This window comes from Monocercomonoides exilis (genome assembly GCF_001643675.1).
Source record: "Monocercomonoides exilis strain PA203 chromosome Unknown scaffold22-1379369, whole genome shotgun sequence".
NCBI classification, from domain to species: domain Eukaryota; phylum Preaxostyla; order Oxymonadida; family Polymastigidae; genus Monocercomonoides; species Monocercomonoides exilis.
Genome location: NW_027150567.1, coordinates 1,123,837 through 1,140,929, shown reverse-complemented (window position 1 = coordinate 1,140,929; position 17,093 = coordinate 1,123,837). Strand labels below are relative to the sequence as shown.

At 32.5% G+C, this 17,093-nt stretch overlaps 5 protein-coding genes across 5 annotated transcripts; all 5 read right to left on the bottom strand.

Moving 5' to 3' along the window:
• Positions 1-109: 109 nt before the first annotated feature.
• Positions 110-358, bottom strand: MONOS_1843 (uncharacterized protein; the record flags this gene model as incomplete). The annotated part of the gene is made up of 1 exon (XM_067871450.1): positions 110-358. One exon carries the CDS (start codon positions 356-358, stop codon positions 110-112), a length of 249 nt encoding a protein of 82 aa, XP_067727621.1.
• Positions 359-407: 49 nt separating this feature from the next.
• MONOS_1842 (uncharacterized protein) lies at positions 408-788 on the bottom strand (the record flags this gene model as incomplete). The annotated part of the gene is made up of 1 exon (XM_067871439.1): positions 408-788. One exon carries the CDS (start codon positions 786-788, stop codon positions 408-410), a length of 381 nt encoding a protein of 126 aa, XP_067727620.1.
• Positions 789-896: 108 nt separating this feature from the next.
• Positions 897-1,256, bottom strand: MONOS_1841 (uncharacterized protein; the record flags this gene model as incomplete). Its single annotated transcript, XM_067871428.1, has 1 exon — positions 897-1,256. One exon carries the CDS (start codon positions 1,254-1,256, stop codon positions 897-899), a length of 360 nt encoding a protein of 119 aa, XP_067727619.1.
• Positions 1,257-5,325: 4,069 nt separating this feature from the next.
• On the bottom strand, positions 5,326-6,594 carry MONOS_1840 (uncharacterized protein; the record flags this gene model as incomplete). The annotated part of the gene is made up of 1 exon (XM_067871417.1): positions 5,326-6,594. One exon carries the CDS (start codon positions 6,592-6,594, stop codon positions 5,326-5,328), a length of 1,269 nt encoding a protein of 422 aa, XP_067727618.1.
• An 8,332-nt stretch (positions 6,595-14,926) lies between these two features.
• Positions 14,927-16,437, bottom strand: MONOS_1839 (uncharacterized protein; the record flags this gene model as incomplete). Its single annotated transcript, XM_067871405.1, has 3 exons — positions 14,927-15,688; positions 15,747-15,829; positions 16,305-16,437. 3 exons carry the CDS (start codon positions 16,435-16,437, stop codon positions 14,927-14,929), a joined length of 978 nt encoding a protein of 325 aa, XP_067727617.1.
• Positions 16,438-17,093: the final 656 nt, after the last annotated feature.

Below are 17,093 nucleotides of genomic sequence, written 5' to 3'. Positions count from 1 at the left end.
TCTTCATTCAAACGACGACAGTCTTAGATCTGCCTCCATGTTCCGTTCTTCTTCTTGATCAGGAATACGTTGTTACTGTGTTTGACATCTTCCTGATCTATCTCCTCCACTATTCCGGTCCTCGTCTGTTCCTCCAACAAATCCATGAAGGCTCTTCTGTGCTCCTCGCTTGTTCGCTTGGCTTTATCTCTGAACGATATCTTTGAAAGTTTCTCACTCTCTTCTGCTCTTCCACATCGCTTGGACTCCATTTCGGATCATATCTCCTCCTCCAATCTTTTCCGATGCCTTTAAGAACAGCACCGTCTTTCCCCCAATGACCTGATCTGGCTGCGACTTTTTCTCTGTTGCCTTCCATAATTCCTTTGAAGACCCCGACTCCATCCGGCCCATCCTGCTGCTCTTAGTCAGCTTCCATGGTTTCTCCTTCCTGAGAAAGAGCGGAGTCTGTGACGAAAAAACTTCTGACCTGCTCCTCCTTTTGACGGCGCCTGAACTGGGCTGGCTGAACGGAAATCCATTTTTTCCTTCTTTGCCTCGATCATTGCTTCAAAACCTCTGTATCTCCTTCGCGCACTAACCATATCTGTTTCTAGCTCTGATTCTTTCAAGATCTGTTCTTGTCTCGATGTCAATAGTCCAGCCGAAGCTTCCGCTCTCATTTTTTCCGCTGATTTAAACCCGAACCTTCCTTGAATTCTGGTATTTCTGGCCTCCTGGAAAGCTTTTGCCGTGAGTATAAGTGCATTTGAAGCTCTCTGTCGTGCACTCTCCTTGTTGGAATCCATTTCGGCTAAGCAAAACAAAACGGCTTTGAAAGCTTGACATAGGCACATCTCCTGCTTATATCCTGCGCTATCTAGAGCATCATTGATCCAGTTTTTGGATTTTGTAACTCATGGATGCTTCGGTGAAAATAAGGGGCTTAAATCGTGTAAGGAATATTCCTGCTGAATTCTTTCCACTGAGAAAATTGGAATATGAATGTCGAGGAAGGATTTGATAGGATCCTGTCCAATAACTTCTTCAAAAACAGGTGCTGTCATTTCGTTCATGCCTTCTTCTTCTTCTCGTCTGCTCTTTTCTCTATCTGACAGCTGTGTTGAAGATCCTGCAGAATGGTTGATAAAAGGCGGAGAAAGGAGCTGTTGTTGCGATTGGACGTTCATTTGGCTTTGGACCCCACCTGGCAGTCCGTCTGCTTCGGTCGACGGCGGAAGTCCAGGAAATGTCGAGAATAGCGAGGATTTCTTCATCAATCCGATCGTGGCGATGACCCATTGATCGTGACATCAAATGAAGGAGAAGGAATTGAATGTTTGTTTTTCTTGAAAATAAAGGTGCTTATGCACTTTTATTAAATAATTATGAATTAGTGTGTTTTGAAAATGACGATATCTTCGGATTATGCTGAAAAAAACCACATTTTGCTTTATCTTTATTTTCCGCTTGTCTTGCACTTCTCCACTTTTCTGCACAGTGTCAAGGTCAATCCAGTAATATAATGGCAATATTGAAAAGAAAAGGTTTGAAAGATGAATTTTGCCCTTCCTTCGATCTTCTTCATCAATCAATTTGTGTGAAAACCAAGACAGTGTTATCTTTCTATATCATGAACCTTCTTTATTTATTGTGATCAATCGTTCTCAAAATAACTGATTTGGCAATGAAAATGTGTTTGTGTGCTAAATTATCTTCATTTATCTACAAAAATAGATTCTTCTTTCGTTTTGATAGTTTTGTTGATTGTTAACACCAAAAAAGTCTCCAATAAAATTCATCTTTTTTTTTGAAAAATTCATTCCTCCTTTGTTTCATTTACAATCTGAATCCTTTTTATTCTTGTTTCTTTGAGAGCTTTGATCAAAAAAAGAAAAATTTGTTCCATCGTTCAGAAACAGGGGAATCTTTCTAAAACCCGGATTTCAAGAAAAAATGAAATCTGATCATCTTTTTCAAAAGCATTTTCAACAACATATTTTATTTTCCGAAAAGAATCGATATTAATCTTCTATCCAAATAAAGATCATTTTTCGCTAAAATTCAATTCGCCTTGTTGAGAGAATCAATTTGATCTTTTGCTCATTTCTTTATAAGAATTCAAAAAAAAAAATAAAACCAGCAATTCCGTGAAGAACTTTAATTGTTCAATGAATACTGCACTATTGCATTTTTTGTTGAACAAACAAAAAATCTATATTTATTCTCACATATTTTCACTCATGATTATATGATAAAATCATATTAATAACAATTACAAAAGAATTATCGTTGCCTGAGTTGAGATAGGAACTCGCTCCATCTGATATTTGGCGGCTGAAAACAATTTCTCAAAAAATATTCGAACCTCGAAAAGATCATTTGATTACAAAGAAAGTCGCTGTCGATTCTGGCACATTTTCTAACTGTTCGTGGTACACATGAATAGCTGCAGAGAAGCAAAAAAGACCTGCGGGAGTGAACGGAAGACCACCAATAAAAACACAAGATTTAATAGAAAAAATTGAGAATCAAGTTGTTGTTCTTCTTTCAAAAGGTGAAACAATTAGAGTGAAGGACGTGCACAAAATGGTTTTTGTTATTTTTTATCTAGGAAATTAATTTTTCGAAGTATTTTTTGATTGTGAAATATATCGAGCAATCATTACATGACGAAAAAGAGATAAAAATTCCAGGTTTGACTGCAGCGCATGACACGGTTCAAAGAAGCAGTGTTTGGAAATCAGAGCTTTCCAAACCTTTGGACTCAGCAAAAAAATCTTCACAATCATCAAGTGCCATACAAAAATGGTTCGAAGAACTTTATCAGATTGAAAATGACTATGATATTAGTGCAACAGGAATATTTAATTTCGACGAAACTTCACTCTATTTTGGAGACAATTCTTGCAAACAAGTGGTTTGTTTGCAAAATCAGAAACCCCCTTCAACACCGTTACCATAAAAAAAAAAAAAAAAAAAAAAAAAAAAAAAAAAAAAAAAAAAAACAACTTTATGCCTTTGTGTATGTGTGGATGGCTCTTGTTTTCCTTCTTATCTTCTTTTACCAGCAAAAAAAAAAACACCTTCAGAATTTCTCATTCTATCTTCATATTGCATCAACTATATATTTGCTTCATCTGGCTGTATCACAACGAAAACCTTCGAAAAAATAATGAGCGAAAACTGGCTAATTCAAATTGAAGAAAAAATTATAAAAGGATGAATAAAATCGTTGTTATTTTTAATGAATAATCATTCGTCACACTGTTGTGAAGCCGTTGAAACGTTTGCAAAATAAAGAAACATAATCATAAAAAAATTTTTACAAAATTCGACTCATCTGCTTCAACCGTGCGATGACTCTATTTTTGCAAGGTTCAAAAAAACGTACAACAACAACTTCAAAACTTCATCTGATCGTTCTTCTTCCGCATTTCGCTCCGCTGTTTTTGACATTCTCCCAGAAGCTATATCTGCATCTTCAACTCCTTCAAATATAAAACATTCATTCAAACAAACAGGTGTTTGGCTGGTCAAAGCTGCTCCGGTATTGGTAAGAATATACGGGGAACCAGAAAGAAACTTATCATTGTGTGTTGAAAAAAACAAAGAACAATTGTATGGAAGATTTTTTCCAAAGAAAAAGAAGAATGAAGAAAAAACTCTTGAGAACTTGAAAACTGATATTGAAAAAGGCAAAACAATTAAGAATGGAAAAGATGAAGAAAGAAAAAAAACTTCAGCAATCAGTGATGTGTCAATTTTGATGAAGAAGAAAAAGAAACGAACAAGAAATGATTTAATTGAAATTGATGAGAAATGAAAAAAAGGATGAGATTGCTATGATGAATATTTCAAGAAAAGAAAATAGAAATAAAAGCGAAAAGAAAACGTGGAGAAAATGTTTGAGGATTGAGTACAATGACGAAACAAGTGATGATGAAAATGCGAAGACTATTTGAAGCTTGATCTATTAATAATAATGCTTTTCATCGTGATATTTGTAACTTGATATTCGATTAATCCAGAGAAATTGCATTTTATCTTTTTCAAAATTAAAAGGTTTGATTCTTTTATTCGAATTCCATTTATTTCCTCATTTCATCAAACGCTATCGAATATTAGAATATCTTCACAATTAATGGATTTTGTTTGGAAAAGCAAATGAAAATAGAAACAAATGATTTCATTCGTTGTGAATTATTCGTAAGAATAAAAATTGACAAAACAAGTTTTCTGAAATAATTTTTGAAATATGCAATTCACGATAACTGAAAAAATAACAAAATAATTTATGAAAAACTCATATTTCTTTCTTGAAGAATGAACAATTCTTTAATTATCATATGAATTATCAACAGTTCGAACATCATTTAACTGTTGAATGCGTTTGAAAGTGAAATGTCAAGAACGATTGAATGATATTTCAACATGATGGATGTCCGGGTTTTTGAAAAAATCCCGGGTTTTTGAACGATGGTAAGTGTTCAAGTTTGTTCAGTTTCGAACTTTCAACGAAAGTTGAATTGATTGTTATTTCTTTTTTTAACAACATTCAGAGTTGCAACAATTCCAGCGTGATGAATTTTCTATGTTTCTGATATTAATTGAAAAATCCAATTGTTGTGGAAATGGTTGCAATAGCTCGACTTTGAATGAATGAAAATGTTGTTTTACGAAGGATATGTCATGAAAAATTATTTGGATATTTGTGACTGATAGATGCTTCAACTTGATTATTATACAAGTTCAAAATTTGATAATTTTCTAAGAATTTTGAATGATTGCGTACAGATTGAAGTGTTGAATGTGAATAAATCCATACAATGGTTTCAAATATTCTTGGTGAAGATAAGACGAATTCTCCAATGTGGATAGGAAATCCGAAGTCTGATGAAACAGAGCTTATGATTGAACAGTCCAGACAATATATCATTCATTTCCAGACTGATTGAATGCTCAACATCTTGAGTGGAATTCCATTTCCAAAACAAAATGGAATAGAAACTGAAATTGAATTTCAGAAAAAAAAATTACAAATTAACGCAATTGCCCGAGTTGTGAACTTTTAATAATCCAGTCATTTTTCACTCCTTTTTCATTTTCATTGCCCAATATAAGTTCTTTTTTTAATCAAGTGATGTGGGCTTTTGGATGAAATACACAATAGAATTGGTTTACAGATCAAAAAGAAAAAAAAAGAAATATAAAAAAAATGAGAAAAAGATGACTACACATGGATATTCAAAATTTGAAATCTTGACGGTTATCAAATTTAGATAATAATTAATCAATATGTTTTCTGCTTCAAACACTGATCATTTCCTGTTCCTATTGCTTTTCCTAACCACTTTTTGATTTCCTTTTTCTGACAACGATGATAACAACAACAACCACAACAGCAACAACCACAACGACCACTATTGGCACCACAATTGCAACAATTGTCCCTGCTTTTTTCTTTTGGGCTTCATCTTTTTGTTTTTCTTGTCTCACCTTTATATACTTTTCGTACACATCCACTGGTTCTTTATCATGTCGTTTTGTCACCTCAATCCATCCTACAGCTGATTCATCGTAATCGTTTGCAAACTCAAAGGAGTCTTCCTTTTCACAAAATTCTTCAATATCCGGTGCAACAATAAATATTGATCTTGAAAATGAATTAACTTTGTTTGAACTGTCAATATCCAAATTGTTTGCAGCTGGTAGTTGAAGATGAGAAATTACATTTTCCATTTTAATAAAAATTGCACCAGCACTTGTCCCTCCACGTGATGCCATGCAAGATTTAAATGAGCATTTGTTTGTCCTTCCAATGGCAACTGTTGATTCTTCTGAACTGAGTGTGATATCCAACCCAGCAACATGCGAATTCTCTGCTTTCACTTCTTTCATGTGTAATCCTTCAATTGAAACCTCCGTTGATGAATTGCTTTCATCTTTGACAAGGACTGCAGAACCGGACTGAACATTAACTTTGTTGATTTCCACCTCATTCAATGATACTTCCTTTGCTCCATAAAAATAAAAAAGAGATTCATGAAATGTTGCATATGTTGTATCATCTGTGCATTTCACTGAATTCATAAATACATTTCCTGATAACACCTTGACAAGACAGTTCGCCACAGAACTGTTTCCATCAACATTTGATGTTTTTCCTCTTTGTGATGTTGCTTCAACCCTGACAAATTGACAGTTGCTTATTTTCAAGGAATCTGTTGATGTGTAGATTAACATGTCCCAATAATGTTCTGTTGTTGAGAAATGGAATGCCAAATACTTGAATTCAACAGTTCCAATACATTTGAATACTGATTCTTGAGATGATATTGGAACATTACAATCAATTGCAACTTCTGTATTTCCTTTTCCATTTTCATTTATTCCTTCAACTGTTATCGGATGACTTGTCCACAACATTGCCTCAGCAGTTAGAGGAGCTTCATCATGAACAACAAAGATCTTGCCGGGCTTGTCATATGCCAATTGAGAATAAGCATGATTCAATGATTTTTTTTCCTTGCCGATCTCATTGCCACTGTTGCTGTTATCTCCGCTTTGCTTTACGTAAACTTCTGTCAATGTTGCATCATTCACTTCTCGCATGCATGTCAATGAAACAGAAAGGAAATAAGCAAAAACAATAAGCATTCTGTTTGATGTTCACTTTTCTGAATCACAACAGATCGACTAATCCTTTATTCAAATGAAACCTTTTCCAAAGTGTGGTTTTATTTTCATTAAAGAATATTTGAATAATGAGAAAAATTCACAAATAAATATTTAGATGTCAATGTTTATGATTCTTCCTTATTGTCAAATGAAACAAAACAATAATAATGGCAAAGAAAAAATAAGCGCCCATTCCAAATATTTTGTTTTCTTTTCATAAACAAGTCACTATAATGAAGTTGAGAAAATTTCGTTGAAAAACAAAATAAATTTTTTTTCCATGAATTCTATGAAGGATATATAATTTTGAGCAAACCATATTGAACAATTTATCAAAATAAACAATTCAGATAAAATCATATTTATGAATAATTCAATTGTTTGCAATTCAATCATGAATATTGTTTGAAGTCGTATTATGTTTCATAGTTTTTATGTGAATTGGATGAGAAAAGTATTCATTATTTACGACCAATGTTTATTAACTAATTTTCACATGAACTACTGAAATAAAAAAGTGTAATCACTGGTGTTGATTATCAACAGAATAGATCACTTTTTGGAAATCAGATTAACATTTATTTGCTGTTCAAAAAGAAATGCAGAAGTTGAAAAAGTGAATGAAGATTTGAAATCGTTTTAAAAAAAGAAATAAGACTTTGCTTTACAACAAATTCATTATTTGTTTTTCTCACCAATGAAAACAATAATTCTTTTGAAGCGATAATATCATTAACATTTGGATTCCTGTTCAAACATTTTTTTTCCATCATTAAATGAGCATTTGAAAATAGAAGGAAAATCAATCACCGTTCTTCTGGTTAATCCACAGATTAATTAGTTTTGATTCCAATAACGAAACATAGAAAATGCATGTTTTCAATTAATGAAACCCTGAATGTCTTCAATTTATCTTTGTTCATTCTCTGATGCAAAATGATAGCAACAAGTTCAGTCAATTGTCATAATTATTATTTTTTGATTTTTCTATTATTCTGTCTCGTTTCCATATTTTACAGATGAGCTCACTTCTATATCGTTGATGCAAATTCCATATTAATCGAAAGATATAATAAAATAACACATATCTCAATATTTGTCTTCTTCTTCCTTTGCTTTTCAGAAAAAAACAATATGCTTCAAAAACCTAAAAATGAATCCACTGAAGGACATAAATCCAAACACTTCCGTTTCCTCCTCTGGTAATTGAAATCCATTTTATTTGATGTGTTTCTTCACAGCGATTTGTTGTTTCATCACCAGGCTATATTTTTGTATCAGGAAGATGAAAAAAACCAGCAGATTATTCTCTGTGTTTTCAGAAATGTGTCTGCAAATTATGACAATAAAATCAATTGTCAAATATGACATTGTAACAATTTGTATGCTTTTGAGAGCCACTTCGTTTATTCAAACATCACAGGATTTGAAAAAGGGATCTCAAGTGGATCCTTTTCTTCTCATGAAAATGTCCGTAAAAGTTAAACAACACACTTTGTAAAGAGGCAAACAACTGATGTCAGAAAAAAGAAAAATGAATGTGCAAACAGTTAATCTTTTTTTCTTTGCGAATGGACAGATTGCAATTCAGAACATGAAGTTGTTCTTTTTGTAAATGATTTGTTTATAACTATTCTGACTTTGAAAAAATGTTTGTAAACAAGATGCAATGACACTTCAATAAAATGTGGAGAATATATGCATTGAAAATTACCGAATGTGCTGTTCATCATTCTTCATTTATCCAATACTTATCAATCGTGAATTCATTTAGAGTTGGAAGAGAAATTAAGTGACTTATTATTATTGTTCAACTGATTTTCAATGATGACATTTCTTGTTGTTCTTTGCGGAATATTGTGGACAGTCAATATGTGTCCAACAATGACACAAAAGCAATAATTATTCTCTACATCTTTATTGCTTGCCTCTTGTGAATCAAACAGTTAATCATTGTCAGCGGGAGGTTCGTTTCAGCAATGGAATCATGTTGGAAAGGTTGTCATTCAAAAATGTTTTTTCAACCATTGTCATTCGATGAGCAAAGAAGGAGAAGCTATCAAATTGTTAAATAAAAACATTTTTTGAACATTGCATCATTGTTGCTTTTCACAATTATGAATATACTTTTAGATGGCATGATATTTTCATTTTTGGCTCTTCAGAAAACAACGTTGATCCAATTGACAATTCAGCCATGTGAACGAAAACAGTGACATTAACACAATTCTTTCAAAAAATGGTAAAATAAAAATGGCTTGAAAAAGATTTTGGAAAAATTAGATATGTATCCTCAGCGCTAACACCACAAAATATCAAAAATAAAAACACATGGAATGAAAGAAAGTCATCCTTTCAAATCAACATCTATTTTCTATAACTTAGCATTTTTTAAGAAATTTCGAACGAAATTGAGAATCTTAAAGGAATGAAAACAGAGATATATTGTGTTGAATGGAGTTTCAAGACTTTCATATCAAATGATTAAGACAATTTGAATGTTTCAGTGGAAACATAATTTTTCAAATCATGTTGATTTCATTATTTTATCAAATAAGCTCTTATTCCAATTAAATATCTTTCGAACTTCCTTATGTCTCTGATTAATAAAGAGATCTCCCATTTTCTTGATTTATTTCATATGAAGTCTTTGAGGTGGACGTTAGAACAGAATCTTGTTTGAAAACATTTTCATGTTTTTGTGAATCTCTTCTTAAACATGCTTCATGTGAGACTTATAAACTTTCACCTATTTTCATATTTTGTGTGAAGTTACAAATGGTGGAAAAATTCAAATGAGTTTATTTTTTGTGAAATGATGCCCACTTTGTACCTTTATTATAAAAATTTCCATCTCTTCATTCTTCTTTCTCTTTCGATTATCTAATCAACAAATTGCAGCTTCCTTTCCATTCCGAACTTTTACAAATTTGATTTTCGTCATTCAAAAGAATTTCTTTGCCACATTAGGTTAGTTTTTTTTCACTCATTTCCTAACCCTTCCTCTGCTTCTTCTTGTTCCTCCAGAACATCTTTTTAAATCGTATTGAGCTTGACAACAACGTCATCTATCATCAGCACATCCGCTGACAGTTCCTTCTCCATAATCTCTCCATCTATGCATATTGCCATTCTTAACATCATCACTTCATCTTCTTTCTTTACGATCACACTCATCCATTTCGACAATCTTTGCACAAGAAACATTATCTTAGACTGCTGCATCAACGGGTGAAATAGATAGTGGATCAAAGTGAACGAATTCTCATCTACAGCTGAAAATGAACTATTGCTCCCCGACCTCGTACCCATAAATGCTGCAAGCAAAAGAAGAGATGTCACAAGCGGAACTGAAAGCATCTTTGAAAGCTCCACAAATCGCATGTTCATATTGCTCTCGAACCGCACAAAAGACCAAGTGATAGCTTATCCCCACTGCATGAATAGCGCTCTTGGTCACAACTTCAAGTGATTTGCATGCACCACAACATCTTCAGAAACAACAATCCGCATCAGTCTTTTGATATCGTTCATCCATGCTGCCTTCATGTTTGATCCCTTCACAGTCGAGACATCTGAAGGTTCAATTGCAGGAGCGGTGAATGATGGGGATGACCTTTTTCCCCCAGTCACTTTCTTCGCTTTTTATCTCAGCATCTTAATTGAAGAAGTGGATAAAACTGAATATGCTGAGAAAGGAGAAGAAAACCATGCTTCAATTGAAACAAGAAACTCATTCAAACGAATATTTGTATTAGACAACAGTTCTTCCTGGTTCGTAAGCACAACATCCACATTCACATTGGAAAAGCCAATCAGCCTCAAAAGCTCGTCATTATCTTGTGAAATGAAGCAATATGCAATTGCATTTTTTATTTCTTGAGAATACGTTTTAGTTTGTATTGTGAGAAAGATGTGATGATGATGATGAAGCTGTGCGTATATCATTCAAATAATCATGTCAATATCACACAAAATGAATAAAGAGAATTGAAGAGTTCTGTCCATTTATGTTTCAAATGAAAGAATTCAGATTGTGCGTACTGAAATCGGAATAAACAATTGCCTTTTTTCAAGATGGTCATTTTCTTATCAATGCGATATCAAATGTTGAAAATCATGAGAGACAAAAAAAAAAATACAATTTAAATCACTTTATATGTTAAAAGAAACATTCCGAGAGTGTCAGATGAGAAATTATCGAAAAGACAAGTTTTTTTTCTTTAAGACTGTTCCGTGAATTGAAAAAAAGGAGAGATTAAGAATGAATTCTATAGAGATATCCATCCACATTTATTATTCATTGCGATTGAGCGTGATCGTTGAAGTCCAATAAAGAGTGTCTTGTTTGCTCCAAAAAATATAGAAAAGTTTGTGCAAAAGGAAATATTCGAACCTTGAGTTGGAATTCTTTTCCACACTCTTCATTCTTTTGTCTGAGCAGCAGAACTCTCTGATTCTTTTCTTCTGTGTTTTTGATGAACTATTGAAGGAATTGTTGAATTCTTCTGCTTCTGGAATGCTTCTCATGGCACAGTTTCCTTTGCGACATTTCTCATCTGATCGACAATCAATTGAAATAAAATGGTTTTTGAATGTGAAAAGCGAAAGAATAATTTCAAAGAAAAATATCCTTTTTGATCATAACCATCGACACACCTTTCATTTGTCCTACCATCCTTGATGTTGGACGACCTTCAAGAATTTTCTTTTTTATTCATTTTTCCGCAAAGACATTTTGCCATGTTCATCTGCTGTTTGACTGACTTCAGAGATGAATCGACAATTCCTTTTTGATTTTTGGTTTTTTTCTCTTTCAATTATCAGATGAATGAACTTAAATGAAAACTGAAAATTGAAAATCAAGAAAAAAAACAACAAATTTCATTGAGCATGCGAACATTTGTTTCCATTTTTTTCAATCTGAAACTGCTTCATTTATCTTCATAAAAGATATTTCTTTTTTCAATTTGATTTTGTGTTTTCATTCTCTCTTTTATTTGTTTCTATTTCTGTTCTATAAATATTCTCAATTTCAAACCTAAAAGTGTATTATTTTTCCACAAAATTTTATCTTAATGATTTTCATCTATTGAATTAATTTATGGTGGTTAGATCAAAAGAAAAAAGATTTCCATTTTTGTACTCAGAAAGCCAATCCTGAGACTTCTTTGCACTTTATTTTTCACTTCTTTTCATATAGCAAAAGAAAAATAGTTTGTACTGAGATCTTTGTTATATTGCAAGATAATCAACGATGTTTGAATTTTCAATTTTTTTGTTTCTTATCAAGCTCCACCCCTTATTTTGAATATTATTTACAATAAGCAGAATGAGTGTACGCGATAATGAAAAGTATGAAGAAAGAATGCAGATGATGAACAAAACTGAGAAGTTTTTGAGTTTGCATATTTTTTTGTTTTGATGAAACTTTCAAAACACAAAATATTTTTTGTGATTTTTGAAGAATTGTTTTCTGAGCTGGAGCATTGCACCAGCGATGAACAGAAACAGAAAATAAAAGAGATGAATGAAATTATTGATGAAATGAGTGAAAGAGAATTCAGATCTGTTTTCGAAATTGAGCTGTTCGACAAAATATGCAAAATGATTGAAGAAAAGAAATTTCCTACAGGGAATGTTGTTTTTCTATTGAAGCATATTGTATATTGCAATGTTCTGAATAAGTTTATGATTGATGGATTTGATTATTCTTCGTTGAGTGAAAGATTTGAAAAGTGATTGTTGAGGGAAATCAAAAGAAAAAAGAGGAGAAGAACGAAAAGCTTTTGGTTGATCTTTGCGAATGCTATCTTTTGCTTAAGGATGGATTTTCATCGGAATTGACTTCAATCATCGCGCCTTGCCATCTGGCAGTTGCCTCAAAGAAAGAGGAAAGCGAGGAAACTCGAAAAGAAGTCGAAACTGCATTATTGGCTTTGAGCTTCATTAACAAATATAGCGTATGAACATTTCTATTTCCATTTTAATAAAATTGATTTTTTCATATTATTTGGCTTTCGAGTTCATAAAGCAAGAGCTGTGTTTGGATGCGATCAAAGATATCATCAAATATCATCAGGAACACGACAATCTGACACGACTTGCTTATCAGTCAGCATGGCGGTTTTTTATGTTCAGATTTATCAATGAAAGTCAATTGGAGCATTTGATAGTGAATGAGCAGCATTTTGTGAGAGAGGCAAGAAGAGAAGTGAAAGAATTTATGAAAAGAATAGATTTGAAAAAGAAAGAAAGAAATGAAGGAGGAAAAGTTATGAAAGAAGAGGATGTTTTGATGAGATGGTTTGAAACAATCGAAGAGTTCTTATGTCAATGCGAAATGTGGAACGAAGAATATACTGAGCTTATTGTCAGCATTGTTCAGTTATTTCGAACATCAAAGGAAAAATACCAACACTTTCGGGCCAGATGCATTGAATCTTTAATAAGGGCATCAGACAATAGATCTGCGAAAATTGGAGCTTTTTTGAAGGAAGGAGCTGTTGATCTCTTTTTGGAGGAGATTCAGGAACAAACACTTGATGACGAGAAGACAAGTGATAGCTTGAAATTCTTTAAATTGATCTCCATTCAATTGAAAGATAAAAAGAAAGATGAAATGGAAGAAGTGGAAAGAAAAGAGTTGAAAAGGAAAGTGTTTGAAAAGATGGAAGAAGAAGGATACGAAGATATCATCATTGGCTTTCATGAAACATTTGATTTTCTTCAACAAAAATATTTTTATGAATTATCTTCAAACATTTTTAATTATTTTGTGTTTATTTGAAGAAACGCATTGAATTTTGTAACTCGACAGTTTTATTTTATTCTTTTTTTTTATCATTTCACAAGAGCGAAAACAAACGCTCATTTGAATGATATTTTTTAAGACATTTTGTTTTTCATTCCACTTCATTTCATCAAAATGAAGAAAAAAAAAATAGAAAAAAAGATAAAATTTCAATTTTTTCGTTTATAGCCTTCTTCAAATAACTTGTTAGCTCAAAAGTTGTGTGAAAAAAAATAAAAACTCTTGAAAAAGTTTATTTATCTTCTGCAACAACCTCATCAATATCTTTTGAGAAGTTTTGCGTTCCACCCACTATTTTCTTCCCTTGTTTTTCCAAGTTTCACTTGATCTCATTGAATTGAAGAAGACAAAAACAGAATCCATTTCACAATCAGAGTATTTGAAATTTGAATGTGAATGAAAAGAAAATCAGACTTTCTTTTGTCAACTGGCGGCCAATTGCTGCTTCAATTCCACAAATGTCCATCTTCCCCAAATGCCCCACCTTCTCTTTCCCTTCCCACATGCCTCACCAAGCAGTCATTCAGAACATGATATCCACACTCAATTCCAAATGAGCAAGAGAAAAAAAGACTTCACAAAAAGTGAAGACGAAGAAATAACATTCTGTTGAGTGGTTGACATTTTCTGTCCAAAGGTTTTCATTTGCTTTTTTTTTTCTTCATTCTTTGACAGCCCAGTTTCCTCAGATAACATGATTTTTTTGACACATTTCGAAAGGATGCGGTCACTCCATCAAAATGCTGAAGGAGAAGAAATACTGATTGAAAATCAAATGCTTTCTTTGATGATCACGAAATTGATGATGGAACTGAGAAAAAAGGAGAAAGAAGAAGAGCGAAGATAAATTGCCTGTGTTGTTTTTCATGTTTGTTGAAGGGCTTTTTGTGAAGGATTTGAAATATGTGTCACTTCTTCAATGACCACAAAAAATGAAGTGAAATGACTGTTTTCATTGTGATGAAGATGAGGAAGATGAAGATCTGAAATTGTGAATGTTTTAGGGATGATGCACCCAAAATGAGGTTGTGAATGGTTATTCAAAACTTCATGAGATTTGATGGAATTCAATAAAATATGCAATGAAACAAACAAATTGACAGAAACAAGAAAAAGAAGATGGATGAATTGATGAAATGTTGATAGTTGCTGTGTGAGAGAAAGGTAGGATGAAATGAAGAAGTTGAAGCAGATGATGATAATGAGAAGGCCGACTGAAATAAATGAAGAATCCACAATTTGAGTTGGATGTGCTTTTTTTCTCAGACAAAGATGCTGTTTCGGATTGAAACATTTTCTCTCATGTAATTCTCTCTTCTCTTCTCTTTGTTTGTTCATTTACTGTTATATGCCTCTTCTGTGACTCTATTGACATTTCGTTCCATTCCATTCTTCTGCTGCTGCTTTTCTGTGACTTCAACAAAAGGAATGGAATCGAAATGAGCCTTCGCTTTACAGATGCATAAAAAAATCTTCAATAGTTATTACTGTATTGTCATCTCCAAACATATAATTAAGACCTAACTTCAAAAATTTGACAACGCAGTCTTCATATCCATCTTCTTCCAACTTTTCAAACATCTTCCTTTTTGCTGTCTTTCTTTCCTCCTCTTCCTTTTCATCATCCTTCATTCCTTCTAATCGCCTTGAAATGCTCAAAAAGAAATCCAAACAAACCCTATTGTCTCCTTCTTTCAAAGTTGATTGTTTCATTTCTTCTGCGAACAGATCGACAGCACCTTCCATCAGCAAGCTATCAATTTTCACATTTTCATTTTTCGCTGCTCCATTTAATGAAAGAATGCGTTCGTAGCAAATATCTCCATAATTTTCCTTTGATGCTCTAAATAACCCCACATTGCTGCCAATTAGTCCAGTAAATTCTTCATTCCACAATTTGCATTTGGATAAATAATAAAAAGTTGCATAGAGCCATTTCTCGATAATAGACGCTTCTTTCACTTCTTTTTCTTTTTTTCCCTCTTTTTTTCTCTTCCAATCCACACACTTTGACAGATCTTCCATTGCTTTTGCTGCTTTTCTTCCAAAATGCAGCTCTTTAACAGCTGTTGCTTCCAGACTTTCGACTTTGGGCAATTGGAAAGACAAAATGTACCAAGCAGACAGATACGCAAGTTGAGTTAGATTGTGATATTCCTGGTGATGTTTGATGATTTCTTTGATCCAATCAAAATACAGCTCATTTCCTAATTTCTAATCAAAGAATGAGAAATATTCAAAAATAAAATAAACGAAATAGTAATAAACATACATAATATTCAGTATTACACAAAGCCAGCAAAGCCATTTCCACTTCTTTTTGTGTCTCCTCATCTTCCTTTTTCTTTAATGCAACTTTCAGAAGGTAAGGTACACAAATAGAAGCACAATCTTTTGATATATAGCCATCGGAGAGTAGCAGGTAACATTCACAAAGATCAATCATCATTTTTTCATTATTTTCAACATTTTCCTCATTTTCATCAACAATCATCTCTCGAATCCTTTTTCTCAATGAAGATTCATCAAAGCCATTTATATAAAAATTATTCAGTTCACTATGATATCCAATATACTTCAATAGCACCAATGCATAATCCAATTCCATTTTCTTTTCTTTGATCATTTCATTGATTTCACTAAATAGTTTATCCGTGATAACGGATTTTCATTCGCTGAAATTCATAATATCCACTAGTCCATTCATTTCTTCAATTTTCTGTTTCTGTTCATCATTGGTGCAATGATCCAGCTCAGATGGAAATTCTTTAAAAAGCATAAAAAATATTCGAATCATAGAAAAATTAATCAAGAGAAAAAATCCACAAACTTTTAAACTTTTCTGTAAGCTCCGTTTGATCATATTCATCAAGATCATCCTTAAAATAATCCTCATTATAACCAATATAGTATTCATTATCTTCTTCTTCCTCCTCCTCATCGATATAATCAGTTTCGCTCATTTTGTTCGTTAATAATTCTAAATATCTGAAAAATAGGGGAATTCAACCAGAAAGCAAGATAACCAACAATTACAAACATCTTTGTTTATCAAAGCAAGTACTGCGAGAACAACAACAAAATTTTCGAATTCACTCGACAAATATTTGCTGTTGCAAGAAAAAAATCTTGGATAGGGTTACACTTTTACCTCTGACCCTTTTTTTACCCCCACCCTTTTTTTTGTGGAGCTGGCTGCGGCTTAATACAAGCTTGTAGCCAACAAAAAATAACTCGAAATGTTTATTTTTATATATTTAACTTTTACAGAAAAAATATTTTTTACGAAAAATTTTTAACTTAAAAATCTCGGTATTTTTTAATTTTATTTTTTGATTATTAAATTGATGGTCTTTCCATGAATATAACATTCTGGAAGTTTTAAGCTACACCATCATTACACCTCATATCCTTTTTATTGTTTTTATAACTTTTCACATTTCACTTGTTTCTTTATCACGTGTTTTCTCATTTCATCGACTTTTCGATAAAATGCAATTTCATAAGGAATGATGAATTTTTGAAAATATTTTTAAGATTATCCTTAATATATAGTTAAATTTTAATCATGTGGAATCACAAAAAAGTTTTTCAAATTTGATTTTAAATAGAAAAATGA